The following is a 25,998-nucleotide window of genomic DNA, read 5'->3' on the forward strand; positions in this document are numbered from 1 at the left end:
CCACGATCGATGAATTCTACACCTTGACACTTCCCATTGAAATTTTCTTTCCCCTCTCTTTCTTTTTTCTTTTCTTTAAAGAGCGAAACGAGAGTGAAACAAGACGAAAATAGTTGTGTCTCAGTGTATTCGTTATGAGCTTGGAAGATCGGAAATTGGAAAATTGGACAATTTGCGAAATTGGAAATATAGAATTTTGGAAATTTGAGAACTTGGATGTTTGACGTTTCGAAGGACTTGAATTTTGAAGATCCGAACGGTCGGGAAATTTAATGATCGAAACATTTTTGAAATCGCTTAATCGTTTAATAGTTGCAAAACTTTACAAACTTGCGAGCTCTAGAATTTGTATTCTAAATTATTCTAGAATATTTACAAATTTTGCGGCTTTGAAATTTGGGAATTTAGAAATTAGGGGACCTTGAGATTTGTTAAATCAGTTAAATCACTGAGATCGGTTAAATGACTGAAAGATTTACAAATCTGGAAGCTCCCAGATTTGAAGACTTAGAAATTCCAAGGCTCTTCGAGACGTGAAAATTCACAAATTCGAAAGCTTTAAAATTTGGCAGTTTAAATGTTTGAAAATGTAGGAATATGCCAGTTTGCGAATTCGAATATCTTGAGGATCTAAGATCTAAGATTAAAATGTTTCGCAATTTCTAAGATTAAAACATTCAATGTGAGGAGTACCACTATCAGAAATTCCACTGCCAGGTGAAAGTTATCGTAGGAATATGATAAGAGCGTAAAAATGTATATCAAATGGGAAGATAAAACCGTGAAGACGAGAGAAAAAAATGGACGGAAGTAATAGTGCGAAAATCGAGCAACAGAGAATTATTAAAAGTATACTGGGCTAAGAAGATCGCGGAATGTAAACCGTGAGAATGATTTTCAGTGACACTGTCGTATCTTATCTGGCTGGCGCGTAAATAGAATCCCGTCACCTGCGGCTAATTAAGGTGCAATTTATTCGTTACTCGCTGATTAGTTAATTAGCGGTGAAGAAATCGATCGGAACAGCTTCTGAATTGTTAAAAGAAAGCGGATAGGAACTGTTTCGAAAAAGTGAATAAAGCATGGATGAATATATTCGCAACAAATGTACACAATTTTTTAGCAATAATTTCAGGTGAATTGGAGGCATACACAGGTGAAAAGTATTCGATTAATTAACAAGTTGCCTCAGGCATGAGTTTTATGCAATCAAAATTGATTAGATTAAAAATTTCAGGCGAGTTCAGCGGAGTGTAGCAACGCGATCTATTTACTGGGCATATGCAAGGATTAAAAAAATTGAAAACTTGAAGAGCCGAAAAGTTGCATATTTGAAGATTCGAATATTTCGATATTCCAACCTATCGATATTAGCAGATTTGAAAGTTGAAAATGTTGAAAATTCGAAAGCTTCGATATTAAAAATTGTGAGAGTTTCAAGTACAACTTTCGATCTACGAACGTTTGAATATTTGAAAATTCCAAATATCCCAAAAATCCTTCGATTCGAGAAAGAAATTCGAGCAAATTCGAAGCTGCGTAGATTTGAAATTTGGCTAACGAAAAGAGACGAGACTTTCCTTAATTCGACCACAAAATATCCGCACTCTGTTAAAACTTGTTGAAAGTTTAATTCTGAAACCGAGTAGATTAAAGACGAATAGCAGAGGATCTCCGGTGACTTTGAATGAACCTGTTCCCTTGAATGGCGCGTTCCGTCTTTGGAACGCGATCAGACGACTCGACTCTGCCGTCTCGCACTTTTCGCTCCATAGAAATTCGATACGGATACCCTTTTTTCCTGGCGGACGCTGAAAACGCGGCTTTACAGGCTACCAAACGTTTTCTTCTATCGCGAACGGAAGGATCGTGAAACGTGGAATTGGCCGCGGAACGAGAGAACGAGGAATTCAGTGGTGCGGAAAATACGTTCGTCTGCCAAGGAAATTGCAGTCGGCGAACTTTCCTCCATGCATCGACCACCGCTTCTAACGTAAAAAAAAGAAAACCTTCTTTCAGCTGAGTCTTACGCGTACTATGTACGATTTCCATGGACGGGCTCTTCGCGATAAAATCCCCAACGATCGTATCAGTTTTGTCTTTTCCATGGCAGTGAAAACGTCCTTTCGAACATGATCCATGAATCCTCGAAAAGAAACATTCGAATGGCTCGACGTTGCAAGTTGTCGAACCTCCATGAGTTAGCGATTCGTTGGAAGCGAAAAATTGAACAAAATTTATAGAGAAAAGTAGCCAAACAGCGTGTAGTATAGTGTACCTAGTATGAAATAATATTTTGAATATCCTGATGAATCGTCTCGTAAACGATTATAGATTATGTTACTCGTTCACTTTGGTATTCTACATGTTGTGCTTAATTAATCGAGCTTTGGTTGCTGTTTGTTTTTTTTTTTGTTATAAATAATAAATATGCTATTTATGTAGTAAATCCAATTCTAAAGAGGATTGAGAAGGGTTAATCGTTGAAACTATAAATAGTTCCAAACTTTTGCTTTTTCATCGTCGAATTTTTAATGCTGCTTCTCTCAAAAACGCTAAGAATGAACGTACGATGTTAGGACAGTAAGCCATTGATTTATCAAAACCCAAACAGAATCGAAAGAAACAAAATGTCAAATTCGGTTCTACATCGGATTGAAAAGATTAAATCGCTGAAACTATAAATACTAAAAACTATGACTTTACTTTTATTTACTTTTTCACCATCGTGTTAATAAAGCTGCCCTTTTTCCTTTTTTTTCTCAAAAACGCTAAAAGCGAACGTACAATATTAGAACAGTAAGCCATTGATTTATTAAAACTAAAAAGAATCCAAACAAACGAAATGTCAAATCCAGTTCTAAATTCGATTGAAAAGATTAGATCGTTGAAACTATAAATAGCTCCAAACGTTTACCTTTTCACCACCGAATCTTTCAAGCTGTTTTTCACGGAAACGCTAAAAAATGGACAATATCGATGCAGTACCTAAGTCACTGATTAATTAGAATCAAGTAGAACGGAAGCAATGTGTGGAATTCAATTCCAAATAGAACACTGAAAAATTAGAACAAACAACACTGAAAACTCTTAAAGCTGTTTTTCGTGAAAAACGCCAAAAGATGGACAATATCGATGCAGTACCTAAATCACTGATTTATTATATTATACTAATTTCATGATTTTATACTACAAACAGTTGCAAACTCTTGCTTCTACAACATTAAAAACTCTTGAAGCTGTTTTTCGTGAAAAACGCCAAAAGATGGACAATATCGATGCAGTACCTAAATCACCGATTTATTATACTAATTTCATGATTTTATACTACAAACAGTTGCAAACTCTTGCTTCTACAACATTAAAAACTCTTGAAGCTGTTTTTCGTGAAAAACGCCAAAAGACGAACAATATCGATGCAGTACCTAAATCACTGACTTATTATACTAATTTCATGATTTTATACTACAAACAGTTGCAAACTCTTGCTTCTACAACACTGAAAACTCTTAAAGCTGTTTTTCGTGAAAAACGCCAAAAGACGAACAATATCGATGCAGTACCTAAATCACTGACTTATTATACTAATTTCATGATTTTATACTACAAACAGTTGCAAACTCTTGCTTCTACAACACAGAAAACTCTTGAAGCTGTTTTTCGTGAAAAAACGCCAAAAGACGAACAATATCGATGCAGTACCTAAATCACTGATTTATTATACTAATTTCATGATTTTATAATGCAAACAGTTGCAAACTCTTGCTTCTACAACACAGAAAACTCTTAAAGCTGTTTTTCGTGAAAAACGCCAAAAGATGGACAATATCGATGCAGTACCTAAATCACCGATTTATTATACTAATTTCATGATTTTATAATACAAACAGTTGCAAACTCTTACTTCTACACTGAACTTTTCAAGCTGTTTCTCCTCGAAAAACTTGTCTGAATAGGATTTTGAAAAGGACAAGTCATTAAAACTATACCACAGCACCGAAGTTTTCCACGCTGGTTTACTCATTTGCGTAATTTACTCGAGATTCTCAAGCGTTCGGTTGACTATCGAACGTTCTCTCTGTGTCTGTTGACAGCGAGGGTCTGCCTTGTGCCCGATTCCACGCGATATTATTGCCAGTCGAACACGTACTTTATGATCTGATATTTAATATTAATATCATTGGACCGTGGAGGTTCTTGCAGTGTGATATTACATACAGTTGTGCTCGTATATCTGCGTGACTTGGACTATGTGCTAACTGCTAAGCGATCTCATCCTCGTGAGATCGGAAAACATCGAACGACTTCGAACTTTACAGTTATGCCGTATCATTCAACACCCGTTCGCACGTTCTACAATTTCCTCGATGACTTTACCGATTCCGTTTATGCCCTCGTGCAACGCTTCCTGTTATCACGGGCCATTAACTATTCCGCGTCGGGGAAAAAGTGCCCGAGCCAGGCTCCTTATTCCGGATCCAAGTTTTTCTGCTAATTTTCGTTGACAATTCGATAATACAGCGACTTGGAGAACAATGTGCCTGAGAATCACATCCGTAGAATTCCTACAACGTTACAGTCGAAACTAAGTTAATATCTGTTTTTGCAAACGCGATTATGTTGTTGTTGTTGTTGTTAGTGTACCAATTTGTCGACACCCTGGCCGTCGATTACGAGAATTCGGGAAAACTATGGAACATAAATTTTAGAAATGGAAGCAGACTAAAACCGATTTTCGTGTAGAAATTTGTCAGGTCGACAATCGAGTACGAGCATTTGGTGTATTCGTATATACGTCTTTCGTTTTTGAATTGGAAAAAAAAAAAATTAAATCATTTTTCTCGTCCCATGTCGAACATATTCGAGACATTATCATCTATGAGATCGATCGTACCTGTTTTCAGAGGATCAATATCCTACAAAGAAAATTCAGGCCAACGTTCGAACGTTTACGTACAATCGTCAATTATAATCTGAGAGAATTGCTGTCGATATTCATTCCCAAGCCCGATGTGTTTTTACGTAAAATTCCCTTCGAAGAACAAATAACATGGAAATCGCGCTATTCCCCGTGTACTCTTTTCAATTGCTCCAGAAATGACGTTAGATTCCTTCTAAACTCGGTGATGTACCGTCTAAACTTAGACATCAACGACTTGACGAAGTTCGAATTAGAATGGTCGACAACGAATCTAAGCCGCACTCGAAGTGTTTCGACATCAAAGAAGACCTTTTTTCAGAAATCTTTCAAACACCGAATGGATCATCTTATTGGCCGATTTCGATTGATAGGTTTGGCCACGGACGAATCAACAAACTGACAAAGAAGATAGAGAGAAACACGGCTGTGGAATCTAATTCTGTCCCTAGCTGCTCGGCCTTGAGCATCTTCCTCTCCATCCCTAACATTCCACGTTCCTTTGCTTCGAAAGCCTTAAACGTGCCACTACTCCTCTCCACTTTTATACTTCCTTCACCCAGAGCTAGAATCGCTATTTTCTGTCCTTCAATTTCATTCCGTCATTCTGCACAGCCCGATTAACCAGTTTCTTTCCATTTCGACGAATATCCCGCCGAACAAAATTCCGCCAGTGCAACAACTTTTCTATCGACTCAAGTGCAACAACGTTTTTTCTCTTTTATCTCTTTTCTTGCTTTCCTCTGCTCGTTCGCGTTCTCTCTCTCTCTCTCTCTCTCTCTCTGCCTCTTGTTCCTTCGCGATTTAACAGGCAATTTGGTGTCACGCTGATTTCGCATGGCATTCCGCTCGCAGCACGTGGGTCGCCTCGCGATGACCCACGCGCGTTAAACCGTTCAGAAGAAGATTAGAACGCAACACGCTTCCAACAGATTCCTCTTCCGTCTCTTCTAAACAGCTTGCGTAATTTTTAGATTAATTTTGGGTCGCCAGGGATCGGGAAACGACAGCTGTTGTGTCGAAGAATAGAGGAACGACCGGATCGATAGTCCAGACACTTGGATTTACCCTCAGCAAGCGAACTGGGTCATCGATGATCCGACTGAACGAGAATTCATCCTTGAATTTCTCTGCCGGCATTTTTTATTTTTATAGAAAACGTCGAACGCTCCTTGTTGTCTCTTTTATCGCGCTTCCTCGGGTCGATTATAACGTTTACTTGAACTCTTTCTCTGTAATTAGAACCTTTTTCGAAACCACAAAGCGGGAAAAATAAAAATAAAAGCTAGTACTGCTATAAAGCAGTTGTTAAATTTATTGTATGCTTATTATTTGTTAACGTGTCCTCCCTGTATTTCTTTTATTTCTAACGCAATTGAAAATTGAAATATTTATACGAAAGATTTGCGTTGGTTTTGAAGTGCAAACGTAATTTTTCTTACTTCAATAACCACTTATCGTTTATTAACTCTTCGAACTACCACGTTTAGTAACTTTTTAAACTGGTGTGCTCGATAGCCGAAAAACTAAGTAGTTCGAAAGAAAACAGAGAATAGTGTATTTAAATTGCGTACATATGTAATAATGAAAATTTTGTTGGACAATACTCTGCTTGGAATTTAAAGAGACTGAATATGATATACACTTAAATATGTGTATCTGCGTAAAATGTATCTGCGGCTTGATGCAAGAAGTACCAATGTCAGCATTTATAAAGTTGAGATGTTAGGACTTAAGGATACGTTAAAGAATTCACGTTCAAATAATCTCTGATACAGAAGTTTCTGCTGTTTGGAAATTTTTTTCTAATACAAAAGGAGAGAATTTTCTAATACAGAAGGATTTTCGTGTAATAACGATAAAAGCAAGTGATTTTTATAAATTTTTTTACACTAGATACTAATTACATTGTATCTAAATCTTTTTGGGATGTAAATGTAGCCTTGAAGTGCAAATGTAATTTTTTTACTTCAATTCTCATTGTTGTCTATTAGCTTTTTAAACTGCCACTTTCAATACTTTTCGAACTGTGGCACACGAGAAACTAGTTGGTTCATCAATTTCGAACAAGGTTTACTCACTTTTACAAATTTCTCCAGGGAATGGACCTGAAATTTTCATTCCATTGTTCCTTTATAATATCTTTTAAAACTATACAAACTCAATGTATCCGGCGAAGGAAGGACATTCTTCTAAACGCTACAGCTCTCCAAATTTTTATGTTCTTCTTTCAAAGATAAGAAACTTCCAACTTTGAGAAAATTCCTTAACTTTCACATTCTGACGACCGTGACAAATACTATTACCGCGAGTGTCAACAATGGTTACATTGCCAAATTTAATCAGGACATTCGTATAATATACAACGAACAATAAGAAGAACTAAAATAAACAAAATTACTTTAATTATTTAATTTAATTAATTAATTGATTAACAAACGCGTCTAGTTCCATATAACCAATGTTTAGTCTATAAAATATTCATAGACGTTACCTACTTTTATTGCTATATTACACAAGAATCCCTGCTAAGAGATTGATTTACAGCTTTAAGCTGATCGATACAGCTTTAAGAAATACGAAAATACGAGGAACTGTGGGCTATTCTAAGCCGAAAGCCAAGCTTTCTGAACTACAACAACAATAAAAATAATAATATCAGTAATACCAACAACAACAATAACAATAACAACTAAGCCGAAAGCCAAGCTTTATGAACTACACCAACAATAAAAATATTAATATTAGTAATAACAACGACAACAATAACAACTAAGCCGAAAGCCAAGCTTTATGAACTATAACAACGATAAAAATAATAACATTAGTAATAACAACGACAACAATAACAACTAAGCCGAAAGCCAAGCTTTATGAACTACAACAACAATAAAAATAATAATATTAGTAACAACAACAACAACAACAACAACAACAATAATAACAACTAAGCCGAAAACCAAGCTTTCTGAACTACAACAACAATAAAAATAATAATATTAGTAATGACAACAACAACAATAAAAATAATAGTATTAGTAACAACAATAATAACTAAGCCGAAAGCCAAGCTTTATGAACTACAACAACAATAAGAATAATAATATTAGTAATGACAACAACAACAATAACAACTAGGCCGAAAGCCAAGCTTTCTGAACTACAACAACAATAAAAATAATAATATTAGTAACAACAACAACAACAATAACAACTAGGCCGAAAGCCCAGCTTTATGAACTACAACAACAATAAAAATAATAATATTAGTAATAACAACAACAATAATAACAACTACTTTGTAGTTGTTATTCAACTATGATCATGAACAGTCTTTGAATGTAATCTACTGACGACTATGAAGCGAATAACGATAGAACGTTGAATATAGGTTGCAGCGTTAAATTTCAAAAATCTGGCTGCAAATTTTCCCAACATAATATGACAGAAAGAGCCACCGTGTATAAAGAACGTGAAAGGAGTACGCGTGGGCCGTGTTGGAAGCCGGGGTATCATAATGGCACGATGGCGAAAGGTATATAGACGGGCGAAGAATTAGAATCACGGGCGGCGCGAAATTCCAGTCACCTTTTTACAGCCGACAGATGGAAATGGAGAGAGAAAGAGAGAGAGAGAGAAATTGCGGGAGCAAGAGGGACAGAAGCTAAGCAGATCGGCAGCCAAGCTTCGACGAAGAGCGTGAGAAAACGACCTCCGCGAGTTCACCTCGCTCCACAGCCGCATAAGTAGTCTGAAAAAGCCAGCCAAGCTCAACAACTTCGTTCAACCCTTTCGTTAACACGGTTGAATATACTCAGCAGCAACGTTAAACTCATATTTCTACAAATATCTCTACAAATGCGCGCACTTTTTTTTTTTATCATTTTTAACGACGCTCCGCTTTTTCATATTATTTTTAGCCAACTTCGAGCCATACGAAATTGGAAATAAAATCTTACGAAAGAAATTGCAGGTTTGTTTGGGAAACCTGCTCTTTAAAGCGCACAGCATTTCTGAGCGATAATTTGCCGGTTATCATTCTACCATAAGCTTTATTCCAGTAGGATAAAATCGAGGAATCATTAGAAACGAGGAAGATAATTCGCGATTCGAACAATGAAAATGATAATAAGCGGAACACCTGCGAAACTAGAATTACGAAATGATAAGGACGCTTCTATCGAGAGCACCAGCCAGTTTGAACACGGTCTAACCGTTCGCCGTGCCGAGAGGCGATTATCACCGCTCTCCTTAATTAAAGTAGCACGTTTGACATTTTTTTTTTTTCATTTTTCGAGATACGTATCCTATGTTGAAACGTTCGAAGTGCTCCGCGCGTTTCACATTTTAAGTAATGTTATATTATACAAGCCGTTACGAAATAATGACTGTTGCGAAACAATGTTTTAAATTGAGTGAAGAAAAACAAAGATGGCACAGATGATAAGACTTCAATTTTCTTCGTTTTTGAAATGATAGTTAGGAGTTTTACGTTTTCGTTTTAATTGCGGAACACGGCCACCCAACCGTTCAGTGTTCGCCGATAATTCATCGTTCCTAATGCTCGTCTCTGGCTTTTCTTACTTCTCCGCGAATATTAATGCTCCTTCAGCTTCCTGAAATACAGGAAAATGGAAAATGGACGCGCTTGTTTGGAGGGTGTTTCGAAATTCCGAAAGTGCTATTCTAAAAGATGATTTCCGCGTTGTGAAGCGATCGCGTTTCAAGCTTCTCTGTATGATACGATTCTCCTTACCCGCCACAGCATTGCAGGCTGAGTGATTAGAGAACAATTTGCTGACTACAATTGTCAGCCGAACAATTCTATTCAGCGCGATCCATCGAGAACGCAGAGGCGGTTTCAGGAGCTTGAACTCGAATGCTCGTACTGGGAGAACAACTTCGTCTCTCAGCGAATCGAACAAATCAAAGTCTATACTTGCGTTAAATTATTTGGTAAAATACATCGTCCTTTAGTAACGATTTGTAAGTGTGAAAGATTTGAAAAATGGAAGGCAAGAAGCTAATTTGATAAGCAGATCTCTTAATAGGAATTTCTGTAATCACAGAAGCAGTTAATTAATCATCAACATCGGTTCGATTGATCTGAATCCATGCAAATGTAAATATAATATATTTTTAATAGCAATGAAAGGCAACAGGTTAAAAGCAGAAGATGTTTAAATAGAGCAGTTAATGTAACTTGAAGACATTATTGCACGACGTTATTCTAATCTCAAGACATTACCGTAATTTCATATTCCAACATTGTAAACTGATTAGAAGCGTAGTGCTCTTTTTTTAAAAGCTTCGCTCCGTTTTCAAATGGAGGAAGTTGCCCGATCTACGTATAATAATACGATGTCTAATAATCGTTTCGAGTAAAATACGAGCAACAAGATCGTAACTGGATCGAGAAGATTATATAGAATTATACATAAAACATAAAAGCCTTTTTTCACTTGGCTTATCCTACGCCAAGCAAATAAACGATAGACCGAAAGAGAAACAAGATGTTGGCCAATTATCTCAAAGACAGTTTTGCTAATTTTGATACTGTTTCCATTACCCTACGATATTGGCTGTTCTAAACTTTCATCATATCCCTTTCACTTTGGTTACTCTGTTAGCAGGTAGAATATACGTGTTATCTTCTAAAAAATATGCCGAATACCAGGCGTACGAGGCGGCATGCTCGGAAGTAAATTCTAATTACTGGAGCATAGTAATTAAATCTGCGCTAAAGAGATCGATCATAGATTAGAAGCACCTCCTGTTAGGAATTCTAATCGCTTCCTTCGCATCCTCAGAGCACCGTACACATTTGTAAAGATGAAATAAAAATGAGAAATAAGAAATAAAAATACGAAACAGCTAATTAACAGGCCCGAGGAAACTAACGTTAAGACTATCAGACTCCTCCAATGTGTGTACCTAAACATATACATGAAAACAGGTACATTTTTATCAAAAATTCCTGCACATTTTTAACCGGTCGCAAAAACAACGAAATACGAAACTTAATGTTTCAACAGGTTTAACACGGTTCTAACATAAAAAACGACATATTTACGACGACATTTCCATGACCAATCGCAATACCTGGAACACCTGGTAACCGTCACGTTCAAGCATAAATACCTAAGTAAACAAGTAATAAACGAAATAGCCTAAACCCTCTAAAGCTATTTCCGAAATTTCCGGACCATCGGTAACTTGTACTTAATGACGGTGACTCTGCAGTAATTTCCTTTGAAATTGCCAGTCAATCCTGGAAGCGGCAATTAACCGAACACTGTCCTTAAACTTTTGCACAAAGCTGTACCGTTTGAACGAAGAACCGTCTATTGGCAAACGCTTGGACACGACCTAATCCCCACCAGATCCATAGAAAGGATCAAAGAACAACGGTCGAAGCCTCTGCAATTCATCGACTCGTACAAATGGTTTTTGAACGAGGCTCTACGTTATCTCAGACCAGTTTCATTCGGGTGCAGCTATCCCAACGTGACAGTGACAGGGCAATAAGTGTGCGCAGGTATAACATGGTTGGAATATTCAAACGTTTCGAGTATTGCAGTAAAGACAAGCTGAGGATTATCGAAACTGAGGTGGTGGATAACCAACTGTCAGCCAACGAGATGAAATTGAATGGATTTTTCAATTTGGACGAAATATACTACTCATCGGTGTGCCTGATAGCTGAATAACAAAATTCCTAATAACTTCTGATGCTAACAATAAATATACTAAGAAATCGTTCTAATGGACTCGATTGCAATTAAATTTACATAATCAACTTAATTGTTCTAATTCCATTCAAATCTAGGAAGCTGAAACGCTACCTCTCTACTACCTTCTACTAGAACCAAAACAAACTGTGACAAACCACGTCCTTCCGATCATCCACGATACTCTAAAGCCACTCGCTCGACGAATATATAGCAATCGAAATATCTCTACTACCGTCTGCTCAAACCGGAACAAACTTCGTGAAACCATGCGTTCTCCGATCCACAAACTTCCACTTTCTTAAGCTTCCAGTGCATCCATAGTACCCGAATCTCCAATCACTAAGCAATAAATCCAAGCTTCTCTGCCTAGAAGCGTAACAAAATGCAATGCAACAGAGAACGAACGGCAAAGATTGTAAATTGTAGGCAAAATGAGAGAAAAATCAGTGGCAAATAGATGTCGCTTGGAATCATCAGCCGGCAACGACCGGAAGAGTTTGATTAATGGTTTGTTCATTAACGAGCGGCGCAGATAGAAGAGGTAGCGGGAAAGGCTACCTAGTTGTCCACGGCTCTGGAATAATGATCATCCTGGAAGGACGGCGAGTCGGGACAAATTATCGTGTACGCGACAACGATACCTAACTCGTGCCCTATGCACGGCTACTTCATTAGAAAATGCGTGCATACGGACTATCCATTATAGAACGATACTACTCCCCGTTCCTTTCTCGTCGACCAACTCTATCAGCCAACCAACAGAGCCACGCTTTCGCTTCGTCTACAATCCACAGTGTTCCTGCTGAGAAAATTCCCGTAATCCGCTTGGCTCCAGCTCTGCCTTCCTATCTTGCGTTACGTACCAGTGCTCCAATATTAGGCTGATACGCAAGAAATCTTGTTTTTCCAAAGGTCCAGTTTGCCAGCTGCGTGTAATCTTGGGAATTTTCGTTCCCTGTTATATCATTATACCTAGCAGCATACCGTATTCATACGGATTTTTTAATATACGACACCGTTGGATGCGCAATGAAATCCAAGTTTTTGAAGTATCGTTCGGTGCTTTCGAGGCAAACATATCATTTTATATTCCGTAAGTTCAGCTGTTTATGCGCAGAACTAACTCCCTTTTTACAGTCCTAGACTTTTTTTAGCCCCGAATGGGTAAATTATACGACAGATTTGTTGAAGCAAACTATTACGTATTTATACGGATCTTCTTAATAGCATAGGGTGCAAAACGAAGTGGACGTTTTTTTAGATGTTACCAGATATTTTCCAAGCGTATTTCTCCGCTTTTAGCAAGTTGAATCGCTTATGCACGAAATTAATCCTTCTGCAGTCCTGGGCTTTTAGTCTCTGATAGATCATACAACAGAGATAGATAGTTGTACGATAGAGTCGTTGAATCAAATGTTTGGCTCATCTTTCGATAAAATAGAACGTTTCTCGGTGTTATATCGTGACGTGCAAAATCACACCGATTTTTTGGACATTTATTCAAGCTCTTTGACAGTGACGAATGCAAAATGACAAACGAGAAGAAGAACACGTCAAGGAAATATCTGTACCGGAAAGAAAAATTACGCGCGTTGCACTTTGAACCGTCGGGAATATCGCTTGGGAAATGTGAACTTTCTACGAGTGCTCTGACATCGAATAACGAGATCCTTGGAACTTTCACAGTCCAGATCTTTGTGCTTAAAGTTCCCACTAGAAAATCGTCGAACATTTCCGCCAGCTTCTTGCCACGAACGTTACCGATTTACATCGTCAAAGATTTCATTACTCCTGAAATCTTAATATCCTACCCTTAGCAATCCTAGTCACATTCGACGTTACATCTTGTATGACTCATGCTCCATATTAGGCAAATATCTCGGTACCGTTTTCTGCAAAATTTCCTCTATCATTTGCATATTACTTAATCAGATGTAGAACGCGATAGAACAATTCACGAGGTTGTTCCTTCTGGAAGCAAGGATACGTTTACGTTTTTAAAAAGATATAAAGAGAGAGAGAGAGAGAGAGAGAAAGGAAAAAGAAACAAACGAACCGGCTTTGTACAGCTGTTAAAAAAGAGGATTTCACGGGAAAGGAAATGAACGGGTAATTTTGGTAGACGTGTGTACGTGCGTGCACCTACATCCTGGTGGTCACGGCATCGAAAAAGAGCAGGATGGTGACGTCACAGAAAAGGAAGCAACGCGTGTACGGGTCATCGTTGTCTGAATACGTATATACACGTGCAACGAAAACCACGATTTCACGGGCGTACACTTGTGGACAAATGTACAAAGCTACCAACGAGTGGTGTATATCTCGACTGATAATTACGGAAGGGGCTCGAGCGAACTTCCGCTCAATAAAAGCTACCCGATCTCGACAACGCAAACGCCTCGACCGATGTACTTGCGTATGAAAGCTTCTACCTGAACGAAAGCACACAGCTTTCCTCAAAACCGGTACGGATTACTATGTACCGAGCGTTAAAATCATCGATCATCCAGGTAACTATACAACGAAAACTGTCAAGTTGTACATCCAAAATATATTACGATGGTATTTCTACAGGTTGCTATTGTAACTACAGCTGTTTATTGCTGACACTTTCTTTTTATATCTGCAATGAACATAACTTTTAATATTACAGCGGCAATATACGAGAAACGAGAAATTTACTATTACGACCCTGCAAATGTTGGCAGGTTTTTACGACTGAAACAGGTATAATTTCCCAAAGCTGTGCATATCCTTGAGAATATAACAACCTGTGTATAACAATATAACAACCATATTTCTAAGTAATCCTACTAGGACAGGTAAGACCTCTTAGGTTCTTGTGACAATCGTACTCGACGATTATCCGACGATTCTGCAACTATAAATCGTACACGACTGGGACAGCTTTCTAGTAAATCCGATAACCATATCTCTAATAGAAACATTCGTATACCATGAATGAACAGTACAACCAGCCGTTACTTGAAAACGTTTCTTACGACAATAGAAATTACTATTCGAGCAATTTTCCATCCTATGAGAGATGACTCGCTGTGACTAATTAAATCCACCTGTATAGTTAATACCCCAGAGAAGATGAAAAAGTACGGCGTGTCGTTCTGAAAGAACGAGCATGACCTTGAAATCTCCTGCACCTTCGCTGTATGTATATTGGTAAGTTACGTTCTCCGGAACGATAGCCTACTTTTTCAAACTAAACCCAACAAACATTGGCTAAAAATCTGCATGCCCGCGACAAGTAGAATTCCGTAGGAAAGTGGAAGACGCGAAATAAAATTATTACAATTAAAATTCGAGCAATAAATAATAATAGCATAATGCGTTGCGCCGATACTGAAAGTTATATCTTCGAAGATGAAACTTGCACTAGAAAAAAGCCAGGATTCCTTACTTTTTCCGATAATAAATCTACTTTTTTAATTACGTTAGAAATGTTGTTAATTACATTAGATATAGTACAAAATGATTGGAACACGGAATCGACGAGCCGCGTTACGATGAACATGAATGGCGCATGAATCACCGGAAGTCCATGATATTTAACAGTAATAGAACTTTCATTAACCGGGAAAGCATGCATCGCGATTTTATACTTAAAGCGCAGGCAAAATGGAATAATTAATCCGATCGTTCTTTCCCTATAATTGAATTGTACCGGAAGTTTTACATTCTGCGCGACATTGACCGTGTGAAACTAGCTCAAGCCATTTTCATCGATCAAACTGGTCTAACTAGGTTTGCTACTTGCATTATTCAAGCGTTTAATTAAATCTTGCAACGAGACCAAATATTGTAATCGTTGGCAAAAATCGTTGGCAAGGATATTATAAAAATATAATAAATATTATTACTGTTTCTTTTTTCATAATTCCTGGCCAATTTCTATAGTCTTAGGTTTTAATCACTTCCTATAAACAATTCGCAAGTGGATTAAGAATTTGAAACTGTAGCGTTGGACTGAAAATGGCAAAAATTTCACTGGAAAATATGAAGATTATCGGGTGAAAAACGCAAACACAATTTAAAAATTCAATGGGTTATTTAATAAGCCAATGCTGGCTTACTAATGTAACGAATAACTAACTGGTGGAATATTTTCATGATTTTTGCGAAGTCTATGCGATGAATATATTGTAATTGCTAGATTTTCAGATTGATTTCAACTTTTGCCAATATGATCATGACAATCGTATCCCAATACAGTGCTAACGAGATTCAAAAATCTTTCCTATTACGCACATAATATATATTTACCAAAAATGTCTATCAATGTTCAAATACTTTCGTGAGTCACTAGATCTACGAATACTTTCCAATCGGAAAATAAACACGAAATGAAACATAAATAAATTAGAACGGTGAAAAGACGCGAGAACAAGAATGGATGATATGTATTATACATATTTCCATTAACTGGATAAAAATATAAAAGATACAGTATACTCTCCTATAAATGTACTATAAATCTAAATGTCGGTCTTTAATCTTCTAACAATAATTTTCTATAACTGCTCGCATCTTTTCGCGAGTCACTATACCTACTTCCGAATTGACTACATCGAACAGTCGATGGTTGTTAGGACAAAATCTAAAATATTATAAGCTCTTATATAAGCTCAAAAGACGATAATAACCGGGAACGCGAAAGCGACAATTCTCGGAAGATGCGGACAACGGTACAAAACAGAAATGTCAAAATAACTGAACTGACCTGACTACCGGTTGGTCGCGAAACATTCAGGCGGCGAGCCGGTTTATTTTCAGTATTGCCGCGGTATCGTTTCCAGTTGGGCAACCCTCTATTTTCGAGCCGGCAAAACGATTCACGCTTTTCGAATTGTTTCGCAGAAACAATCGAAACGGAACGACATCGGTCGAACCGGGCAAAAAGTCGCTCTTTCAGGTTAGAAAAACCCGGTCACAGTGCTGCCAAATTGCAAAGCTAATACCAAAGTAATTTGATGCGCATGCGCAATGTGAGACTCTGTTTCTTAAGTATTCCTATGCAATTTTTATGCAAATATATTACAAATGAATAGATGTTTCAGGCCTAATATGTACTTATTGGCGTATAAATTTGTATAGAGATAATCGTAAAACACCAATTACTATAATCTGCTTATTATCGTCATGGTAAAGTATATGTATTTAGTAGAAGATAGAGAACCGACGCGCGAAACAATCTTTATTACTAAGTTACTTTCGTAAAGTATTGATATTATTGGTAGTCACAATCTATGAAGAGTATTATTTTTTAAATAAGATGCGATAAAGTGAAAACCATAACTTTAGAAGAAATACAGTAGCATCGAAACTTTTTCTCTGTAAAACACCTTTTTACAACACAACGCATAAAATTATGCTATAAGAATAGAAGTAATGAAATAAACTTACAGCTTTCAGCGTCTTCAGTTCGCTGATATCCGCCGAGGATTGAACAGGCTATAAAACAGGAAACATAACGTTAAAACACAAACATAGATAAAAAAAACAATTACTAAATTAATTCATAAGTAATTTTAATGAATTTATCTCTGGTGTAATATGCACGACGGGCTTCTAACAATCGATACAAGGGAAGATTTATGTAACTAATAAAAAACAATATCTCTATACTAGAACTCGATGCTTCACATAACGCCTTATTGTACATAACAAGTAATTTATATTTAACGCAATCCATACTCCATTTCCGTTCAAGAAAATATATCTACTTATGACGAAAATACATGACATAAACAACTTGGTTGATGAGAGGTTTAATAAAAATTAAAAAAAGAAAGAGAATATTTACCTCATTCGTTTTCCAAAGGTTTGGAGAGTCCTTACAGGCGTTATTATCCACGACGGTCGTTATGTCACTTCCGAAATTGAGGAGGGAGGTGAAATTATTGTTGTTGCCATTGGTCTGTGTATCATCTTCGTTAGTCGTGTTGTTAAGGAGCTCGTAATCCAGCGATTTAGATGCACGACAATTGGTCACAAAAGAACGCGCAAAGTTACTTTTGAAGTGGTTCGACGACACTTCACTTCCAAGTGCGAATCTCACTTTCGGTGTATTGGAACCCATGATTCCGGATTTTAACAAATCTCGCGATCGTTAACAATAAAAAAAAATCAACCTGCTCTCCCTGAAATCGAGGTTATTCCCTTTCGAGATATAACCTGGATGCAAAATAACTACAAGAAAAGACGGTCTCGTAGCGCATCCCGCGAATATCGACGAACACCATTAACCGTTGATTATAATTAATAATTCTAGACTCCTAATTATCTTGCCGGTTTTCACTTGTTTTCCGCGGCCACGTCGTTTTATATATAAACATCAATAATTTGTTACTTTGTTACGCGAAAATTGAAAATTATATTGACAGAAATACTAAATGTGAATTCATTGATTAATTCAAGATTATTGCATGCAAGGAAGGATATATGATTATAGAGAAACTTGTAACACCTCACACTACCGATGCACACAGAACGCCTGTGCATGTCAAACTGACAACGAAACCATTCGGTTGAACGGATTCAAGTCCTAACCTCACCCCTCTATTCCAAACATTGGAAGCATCTGTAGGGATTCACGTGTTGCACATGCGCTGACCCAAAAACTGTACACCATTCGATTCATCGTATAAATTATCCTTTTACCTAAATTTTATACGGAAATTTTATAAACAAAATCTCTTCGATATAATTAAATACAAGTTGTAAATATGAATAACAGCATTATTATGATTTTTATAATGATTAAGATTCATTCGTAAATTCGTTTATAGTAAATTCTATTTATGAAATATGTTGAAATCTCTTTTGAATTATTTTATGAATAGCTAGAAATTCATGCAAATTTTTTGAAATATGAAATATAATATAATATTTATTATATCAATTGTTTCAGTTAATACAAATACGTTAGCGCCAGGTAGCACTAAGACTGATTTTTGTTATAATATTTATTATATCAATTGTTTTAGTTAATACAAATATCTTAGCGCCAGGTAGCGCTAAGACACTAATCTTCATTAAGACTCCCCTCTCTACATTAAATATCTTTTATGGTTATTAATTAATTTAATTATAAAAAAATATTAATATTTTTTTACTTCTGTATAGGGATACTAATCATTAAAATATTGTATTTAAAATATATATACTGTACTTATTTATTAATTTCCATTAAATACTTTTGTAAATAGATGAATATTTATTAAAATTAACTTAAATAACTCTCGTTTTGAATATTAATTTCTTTTACTTGAAGTAATATTGACTATCGTAATGATTAATTAAATGTAATATCAGGTAATATTCTATTATACATAGATTCCAAATTGTTGATGCCAAATTCATATCTTAATAGGTTATCCAACTAATCGCACCTAACATAACCTCCAATGATGAGCTGAAGTCTTTTACGTGACAGAGTTGTAATTTTGTGTTGTAATATAACTTGAACTGATAAATATTTAACGAAATGCCACGTTTACCATTGCATCCCTCATCGGGGATTGGTGTTGTGAATGCTTTCTATCCTAGATCGATACGATTTGTTCGTTATGGATGTGCTAACAGACCTTTTTATCACATTGTTGTTATGCCTGTAAGTGTTCACAAATGATTTTTAATTAAAACTACAACCATACTACTTTTTAATAAAAAAAAAACATTATTTTATGTCCGTTTATTCACCTATATAAACATATAACTTTTCAATATTTAATTTTAATTTTTCTATTTGTCAGTCGCATTTTTTTGCTATAATTGAATTTTATTATTTCTTTTTTAATACACATAAGTTACCAAGTAAATAACATAGTTATTTACATTGTATATAACGTTGTTTCTAATACAATAAATTACACAGACTTGGTTGTTTACATTTCTATAAATAAAATTCTTACAATGAAACTTCTTGATAAACTCACTAATATAAATCTATAAGTACGGTGTGAACTAATTTCATTTCAGACTAAAAGTGGACAACATAAACCCCCGATAGAACAACTAGGTACCTATGACCCTATGCCAAACAAATACAATGAAAAATTAATTGCTTTAAATTTTGAACGGATACAATATTGGTTGGGACAAAATGTAACAGTATCAAAACCAGTAGCAATATTGTTAGGACTTTGTGGTTTCTTTCCAATACATCCAAAAACATATATGAGAGCATGGAGAAATCGAAGAAAAGCTGCAGAAGAAATTGAAAGAAATAAAAGTGGAGAATCAGAATCGCAAACAGAAACAGTGGCTACGGGCTAACATATTTTAGTTATTTTATTTATATTATATATTTAGTATGTAAACAATGTATGCATTTGAATAAAATTGTTACTAAAAATAAAATGTTAAATTGGTTTAATAATACATTTATAAGAGCTTAATAAAGGATAAAGTATCCAATAATGTATGAACAGTACAAATAAATATACTTATTAGATTTCTGTCTTAAAACATGTTTAATATGATAATTAGTTGTATGTAATAATCAAACATAGAAGATGTAAGATATGTTTTACATGTTTTAAATTCAAATATTATGAACTTAAACATAAAAAAAAATTTCCCCAGGTGAGGCTCGAACTCACAACCCCGGCATTGCTCACAAATTTACTGTCATATAAGTACCGTGCGCTAACCGATTGCGCCACTGGGGAGTTGTACTTTGCAATTTCTTATTTACATATATAAAGACATTAATCAAAAATATTGATCAAAATAGACAATAATTGTTAAATACATCTTAATACGAGTATTAAAAAGATGTTATGTCACGAAAAAGAACAATTTCACTAATTCCATACTTCTTAACATAACCTGTATATGAAAATATGAAAATGTTAAAATTATAATGCACCAAATATATTTGAAATAAATATTTATTGATTCTTTATTATCATACATTATCCGACGATAGTTTATTCAGTAACGTTTATAATAGTTTAAGTTAAAAAAAATATTACTCCATATCATCATTAATTTCCGACTGATTACTATCTTCATACATGTCAATAACAGAACATAGATCATCCCATAAGTCAATGACATTTTCTTTTGTAAGGTTTGGTTTGCAAAAATTTTGCAGCAAAGATTGATTTTCTTGTGCAAACTTTGCAGTAAGAGGAAAGTGCTGATTACATATATTATCAGTTTTTTCAGGATTTATGACAAAATGATGCTCCATTTTCCAATACCGCTCCGAAAACAATACTGACCATTGAAGTATTAAATACACATGCTTTACGTTTTCAGTTGAATGTATATATACTAAAACTCCACCATTTTCTTCTTTACACTGTTTACAACTTACATACTTCCCATCATTCAACTTATTAAGTATCCTTTTTCTTACCATGTTTTCCTCACTGTATTGTGAAATTGCTAGAAGAACAAATCTTTAATGTTTAAGTACTACTTTCTCGTGTTACACATAAAATTATATAACTTGTAAATTACCAGATGTAAGAAGTGAAAAATTTTTCATTCTAGTCATATTTTGTACCCAAGATTCAATCTCCAACATATAACATTTATCAATATTTATAAAATGACATGTTATATCACAAATTTCAAATTCTTTTTCATCCTAAAATATAGCGGAAAAATAATACATCAAAACAATGTATTTTATTATAGAGGTAGTGTTATTTTGTGTTATATACCTCCAATTGTACTGTTAACTCTACATATAAATTTAAAGCTTTCGTTTTTAAACAAGTTGTATATTTATAGACATTATCATGCAACCATTTCTTATCTGTATCTTTAAATGTTATACCAGAGACTCCGCAAGAAACATTACATAGTATATGTGTATATTGTCCTTGTAATTTTTCTTTTGTGTTATTACCAGATTCTGCAGTCCTTGGCAAACTGATTTAGAAATAATAAAAATTAATATCAAGGATATAATAGATTTGATATAGAAGGATAAATTTAAGGATAAATATAATACAACTTTAACATAACAACTTCTTGCTGATTTTCCTGTTCTTTTAATTTTTCAACTAAGTTATTTGCTTTTGCAACAAGCTCATTTTTTAATTTATTTAACTCAATCAATTCAGGATCTTCCATCATCCTAAAATAAAATTAGATTTAAATTATTAATTAACTGAATATTTGAATTTGTATAATAAATAGATAATTTTATTTGATATATTTTTAAAATAATGTGCATTTAAAACAATTACATGCAATATTCTCTAATACAATTACATACTTATAATTTATCAAATTCATGTACTTTATTTTCAACTATTAAAATTACTTAGATGTAAAATTTAAGAAATGCATTAAAAATATGCTAGAATATAATTTACCATTACCAAATGATATCTTGCAGATTGTAAATAGTATCAATCTAATATTTTTGTATTCAAGTTATTAAAATATTATAAATTAAATATCACGAATGAAAATATATAAATATAGGAGGTATTCGTAAGCGCACATAACTTAATTTGTGACATAAACTTAACCTTCATTTATACGAACATCTGTTGTTTATGTCAACACGGGAATAATGTACATAAAGGTAGTATAATTTTATTCTTATTATAAATTTACGTGATAACTATTTGTTTATTTAGTATGTAACAAGAAGAATATTAAAAATCTTTCTACTGTCTGTAACGAACAATAAAATTCATTGTTTGTTAAGGAACAATTTCGTTCGTCTGTGAAAGATATAAATTAACGAGAAAGTTCTCATGTTTTGCGTGCAAGGGTTGAGAAAATTATAAAATATTGAGAAAATGGATGATGAAACATTAAACAGGTGAGTTTAGGCTTCACTTTGTTCATGCTTCAATACAAAGGTTAACTTGTATTATTTGCATATGTATTTCATCAGAGATAATAAGACGCTTTCAAGATCATAAAATAATGACAATAATGTAAAACCTGACATAATCGGTTTGTTGAGAATTAATAAAATTATTATATTTCAGAATACTTGCTATAGTCTGTTTGTTGAACTAATTTAGGATATAATATAGAATTTTTTATTTTGATTTTTAGACTCGCAGTTGAGGCATTATTAGAAGAAGCTAAGATTGGGGCAAAAAGAGCAGAAATAATGGGACCCAGTGGATGGATAAAACCAAAGGAATCTATTAATAAAAGATTTCTTCATTCAACATTACGTAATGTTGTTCTTTCAAACAAATATCAATTAAAAAGAAGAAGTGAGAAAAAATTGCATATATCTGACAGTACATTAAAGTAATTTTTATTTTTTGCTCTTAGTATAAGTATTAGTTCTTTGCAACATTCTTTACTGTCCTATTAATTTAGGATTAAATCATTCAGTATCATGAAAATCTATGTCATTTAGTACCTATTAAGTAATTGTAAGTTTCATTTTAAGCTGAATAAGTGTAATATAAAAGGCATTCACTTAAATATAATGAAAAAAAATTAGTCACCAACGATAGTTAAAGTGATGGAATAAATTGATACAGATTTAAAGATGCTGAAAATTGTAACTAATACAAAATTTGATAAATACAAGTAATCGAAAGAGAATTTTAAGCATGAAAGTATTACATAATATAGCAAAATGTGATGTAATGTAATGTACAATGTAAAGTAGCAATAAGGACTGAATAAATAAATTACAATATATTCCTTGCATTAACTTTATAAAAATATACAGCATAGATTAATAAGATAGAATAAATGTTAAGAAAGAAGAATGAAATAAAAAACAATGCTAGAAAATGTAATTACTTATTTCAGAAAACTATAAAGTTTTAACTACTGATTAATTAATCAATTTAGCTGTCTCGTTTAAAAATGTTTAGAAATGCTAAGTTAGTGGGCAAAAGTTATTTTTATGAAAATCATCTTAATTTTCACGTGTTATATGTATCGTATTGCATAAAAAGTATTGATTCTAATTGAATGCAACATGAAGTAAATGATCGACTAATTAGGACCAATTTATTTTAGAAATAGAGAATTATTTTATATTTTACAAAAATATAACATATTTTAAAACAAATTATAGTCCAAGCAAGATATAAGTTCATCCGGTAAAAATATTTTATTTATTTATGAATTTGACTTTACTTTTCAGAAACTGCTTAAAACAGATAAAATAATCGTTTTATTACATTAAAAAGTGATATAATTGTGATAACAGAGCATCAATTATACCTCAATTGTACTATTGATCATAGTTGTCCATAAAATCGGAAACTACGTGATTTTCTCTACTATCATTTCCGTTCTAGTAGAGAACATGGGCCTTTTACGTGTTTGAAGCGTGAGGAGTAGTCGAAAGTTTGTTCGTCCGGTCTTGTTACTATACTGATATAACTGATATTAAATATAAAATATTATTTGTTCGTTAAACCATGGCGACCAATCTTCGAGGACTTTGTAGATTAAATATTTCTCTGGCAAATAATGCATTTTTCAAGTATAATTTTATAAATGGTACGTTATATTCTTAACCTAAACCTGTACTACATGGACTTAAATTAGAATAACGAGTTCAAAAATGACCATAACGCAAATAATATGAGAGAAGAATGGTTTCAAATATTAATATTAATATTGATTCTAAAATAAATAAAAGATTTCCGGTTGATTTTTAATAGTACTTTTTTTTGTTTGTAGTTGGGGTTCGGTGTATGTATACGGAACGAGACTTAGGCGTAGCATCGTATGAGAATACGAGATACGTATTTCGTAATCAGTTTATGACGATAGAAAATACATTTCGTGAAAAAATGCAGGAAATATGTCAGGATCAGAATGGAGTGGTATATACAGAAGATTTAAAAGCAATGATACATTTGGCACAAGCTAATGAAAGTGATATGCAACTGTTAAATAATATGTTAGAGAAGTATATTCAGAAACAAGAAGAAAAGAAGTTTGGTAAATACGTATTTGGACCAGTTGTAATGAGAATGTATTATCATTTGAATCAACCAGAATATGCCTTAGAGGCATTTGATAATAATACATTGAAAGAAAGCTTTGATTACCGCACATCTTTCCGTATTTTAATGTGTTTGTTATATAAAAATGGTATGTACAAAAAAATGAGAGAGGTATACCAGAAAGTTTTGGATAAGAATGGTATAGATTACATTGGGAGCTCTAACGTCTTAATGTATGCAGGATGTCTGAAGGAGGTACTTTTTAATTAGTAATTCTATATTATATTAATTAATATTTTAGGTTTTTAATTAATCACATTTTTTATTTAGAATACTCCAGAGGCACTAGAATACGCATTAGATCATTGGAAACAGCAGTATGATAAAATGAAGCCTTCTATAAGAAGTTGTTCATTGTTATCATGTTTAGCGATTAAAAATAATAAACCTGAAATAGCTCTGGACATATTAAGTACAATACCACTAGACAGAATTATGAGTGTTAAAGGTCTTAAAATATTGGCATATATGCATTTGGGACGATATATACAAATAATTCCTATCTTGAAATATGGATTAGAACAAGATAATGCTCATGTTAAATCTAACTATTTTTTTGCTGATGTGGTATGTAAAATTAAAGTTTATTGCTGTAAAGTTAATTCAATATCGGTATTTATGTGCATTGTTTAATTTGTCCTGTTAATTATTAGTTTTGATTAAATCAGGCCTTACGTAATAATTATAGTATGGGTTTCTCTACATTCTTCCTTATATTGCTTTATATTCGCTTTACAGATGTATGAACTAGAAGAAAAATTGAAGGCAGAAAATGTAGAAGAAAGCAAACAACTACTTAATTTAATAGAACAAGCAAGAAAGCAAGATTTTATTCAAACCAATGTAAGTTACAGCAATTTTGTAGAAATTCATAATTATACTTTGTAATTAATGTATAATTTTTATTTTTTTAAGTATACTTTGGAAGAATTTATACTAAGGCCAATGATGTTTAGAAGCCGAAACAAAGGAGCCTCAGAAAATATGGATGACAAAAAGAGGTTTAGAAATCGTCAGCAATACCAATCACAACAGAATGAATTAAAAAATTATTTGTAATGCATTTTCTTAATTTCTCCATCAAAAATTAATTACGTATGATTTTATCAACTTAGTTAATGAAGAATCTTTTTTATCAATGGATTCCGCAGTCAAATTGTATCCTTGATCGATAAGTAATATGTTTTATCCGTATTTTGTAGGTGTAGTTACTGAATAGAATGTAATTCTATGAAGTAAATAAAATAAATTCAGAAAAATGTAAAAGACTGAAATACGTGTTGTTTCTTCCTTATGCATGTGTTTATGAAATTGCTAGCCAACTTTTTTGTAGGTCACAATAAAGTATATCTTGCTCTTA

The 25,998-nt window shown here is 33.9% G+C and overlaps 5 protein-coding genes and 1 non-coding gene across 8 annotated transcripts in view; 3 read left to right on the forward strand and 3 right to left on the reverse strand.

Moving 5' to 3' along the window:
* LOC117155282 (uncharacterized) overlaps positions 1 to 18,381 on the reverse strand; it is a 33,726-nt gene extending 15,345 nt beyond the window's left edge. Inside the window, exons 1-2 of the mRNA XM_033331123.2 lie at positions 17,471 to 18,381; positions 17,071 to 17,118 (exon numbers count right to left, since the gene is read on the reverse strand). Of these exons, the coding sequence (XP_033187014.1) occupies positions 17,071 to 17,118; positions 17,471 to 17,746 (324 nt within the window). The 5' untranslated portion in view covers positions 17,747 to 18,381. The remainder of the gene's footprint in view (positions 1 to 17,070; positions 17,119 to 17,470) is intronic.
* A 465-nt stretch (positions 18,382 to 18,846) lies between these two features.
* On the forward strand, positions 18,847 to 20,028 carry mRpS16 (mitochondrial ribosomal protein S16). Of its 2 annotated transcripts, none has more exons than XM_033331232.2 (3): positions 18,847 to 18,971; positions 19,040 to 19,279; positions 19,648 to 20,028. In XM_033331232.2, exons 2-3 carry the CDS (start codon positions 19,154 to 19,156, stop codon positions 19,942 to 19,944), a joined length of 423 nt encoding a protein of 140 aa, XP_033187123.1. In that variant the 5' UTR covers positions 18,847 to 18,971; positions 19,040 to 19,153; the 3' UTR covers positions 19,945 to 20,028. The 2 variants fall into 2 exon arrangements, with proteins under 2 accessions (XP_033187123.1, XP_033187121.1); XM_033331230.2 differs by having other exon boundaries at positions 18,864 to 18,981.
* Positions 20,029 to 20,245: 217 nt separating this feature from the next.
* Positions 20,246 to 20,339, reverse strand: TRNAI-UAU (transfer RNA isoleucine (anticodon UAU)). Its single transcript has 2 exons — positions 20,302 to 20,339; positions 20,246 to 20,281 (listed from the first exon to the last, which is right to left on the reverse strand). It is a non-coding gene; the product is annotated as a tRNA-Ile (tRNA).
* A 204-nt stretch (positions 20,340 to 20,543) lies between these two features.
* Positions 20,544 to 22,150, reverse strand: LOC117155290 (uncharacterized). 2 transcript variants are annotated; one of them, XM_033331136.2, is made up of 5 exons: positions 22,011 to 22,150; positions 21,641 to 21,763; positions 21,345 to 21,555; positions 21,139 to 21,268; positions 20,544 to 21,063 (listed from the first exon to the last, which is right to left on the reverse strand). In XM_033331136.2, the coding sequence occupies exons 2-5, from the start codon at positions 21,760 to 21,762 to the stop codon at positions 20,642 to 20,644; spliced, it is 885 nt and encodes a 294-aa protein (XP_033187027.1). In that variant the 5' UTR covers position 21,763; positions 22,011 to 22,150; the 3' UTR covers positions 20,544 to 20,641. The 2 variants fall into 2 exon arrangements, with proteins under 2 accessions (XP_033187027.1, XP_076479483.1); XM_076623368.1 differs by having other exon boundaries at positions 22,005 to 22,143.
* Positions 22,151 to 22,345: 195 nt separating this feature from the next.
* Positions 22,346 to 23,310, forward strand: LOC117155291 (protein POLR1D). Its single transcript, XM_033331137.2, has 2 exons — positions 22,346 to 22,462; positions 22,705 to 23,310. Exons 1-2 carry the CDS (start codon positions 22,440 to 22,442, stop codon positions 22,910 to 22,912), a joined length of 231 nt encoding a protein of 76 aa, XP_033187028.1. The 5' UTR covers positions 22,346 to 22,439; the 3' UTR covers positions 22,913 to 23,310.
* A 602-nt stretch (positions 23,311 to 23,912) lies between these two features.
* Positions 23,913 to 25,912, forward strand: LOC117155349 (pentatricopeptide repeat-containing protein 2, mitochondrial). The gene is made up of 5 exons (XM_033331229.2): positions 23,913 to 24,126; positions 24,310 to 24,833; positions 24,909 to 25,205; positions 25,377 to 25,481; positions 25,554 to 25,912. Exons 1-5 carry the CDS (start codon positions 24,045 to 24,047, stop codon positions 25,695 to 25,697), a joined length of 1,152 nt encoding a protein of 383 aa, XP_033187120.1. The 5' UTR covers positions 23,913 to 24,044; the 3' UTR covers positions 25,698 to 25,912.
* Positions 25,913 to 25,998: the final 86 nt, after the last annotated feature.

The sequence above is a fragment of the Bombus vancouverensis genome, chromosome 12 (genome assembly GCF_051014615.1).
Source record: "Bombus vancouverensis nearcticus chromosome 12, iyBomVanc1_principal, whole genome shotgun sequence".
In the NCBI taxonomy this organism is placed as follows: domain Eukaryota; kingdom Metazoa; phylum Arthropoda; class Insecta; order Hymenoptera; family Apidae; genus Bombus; species Bombus vancouverensis.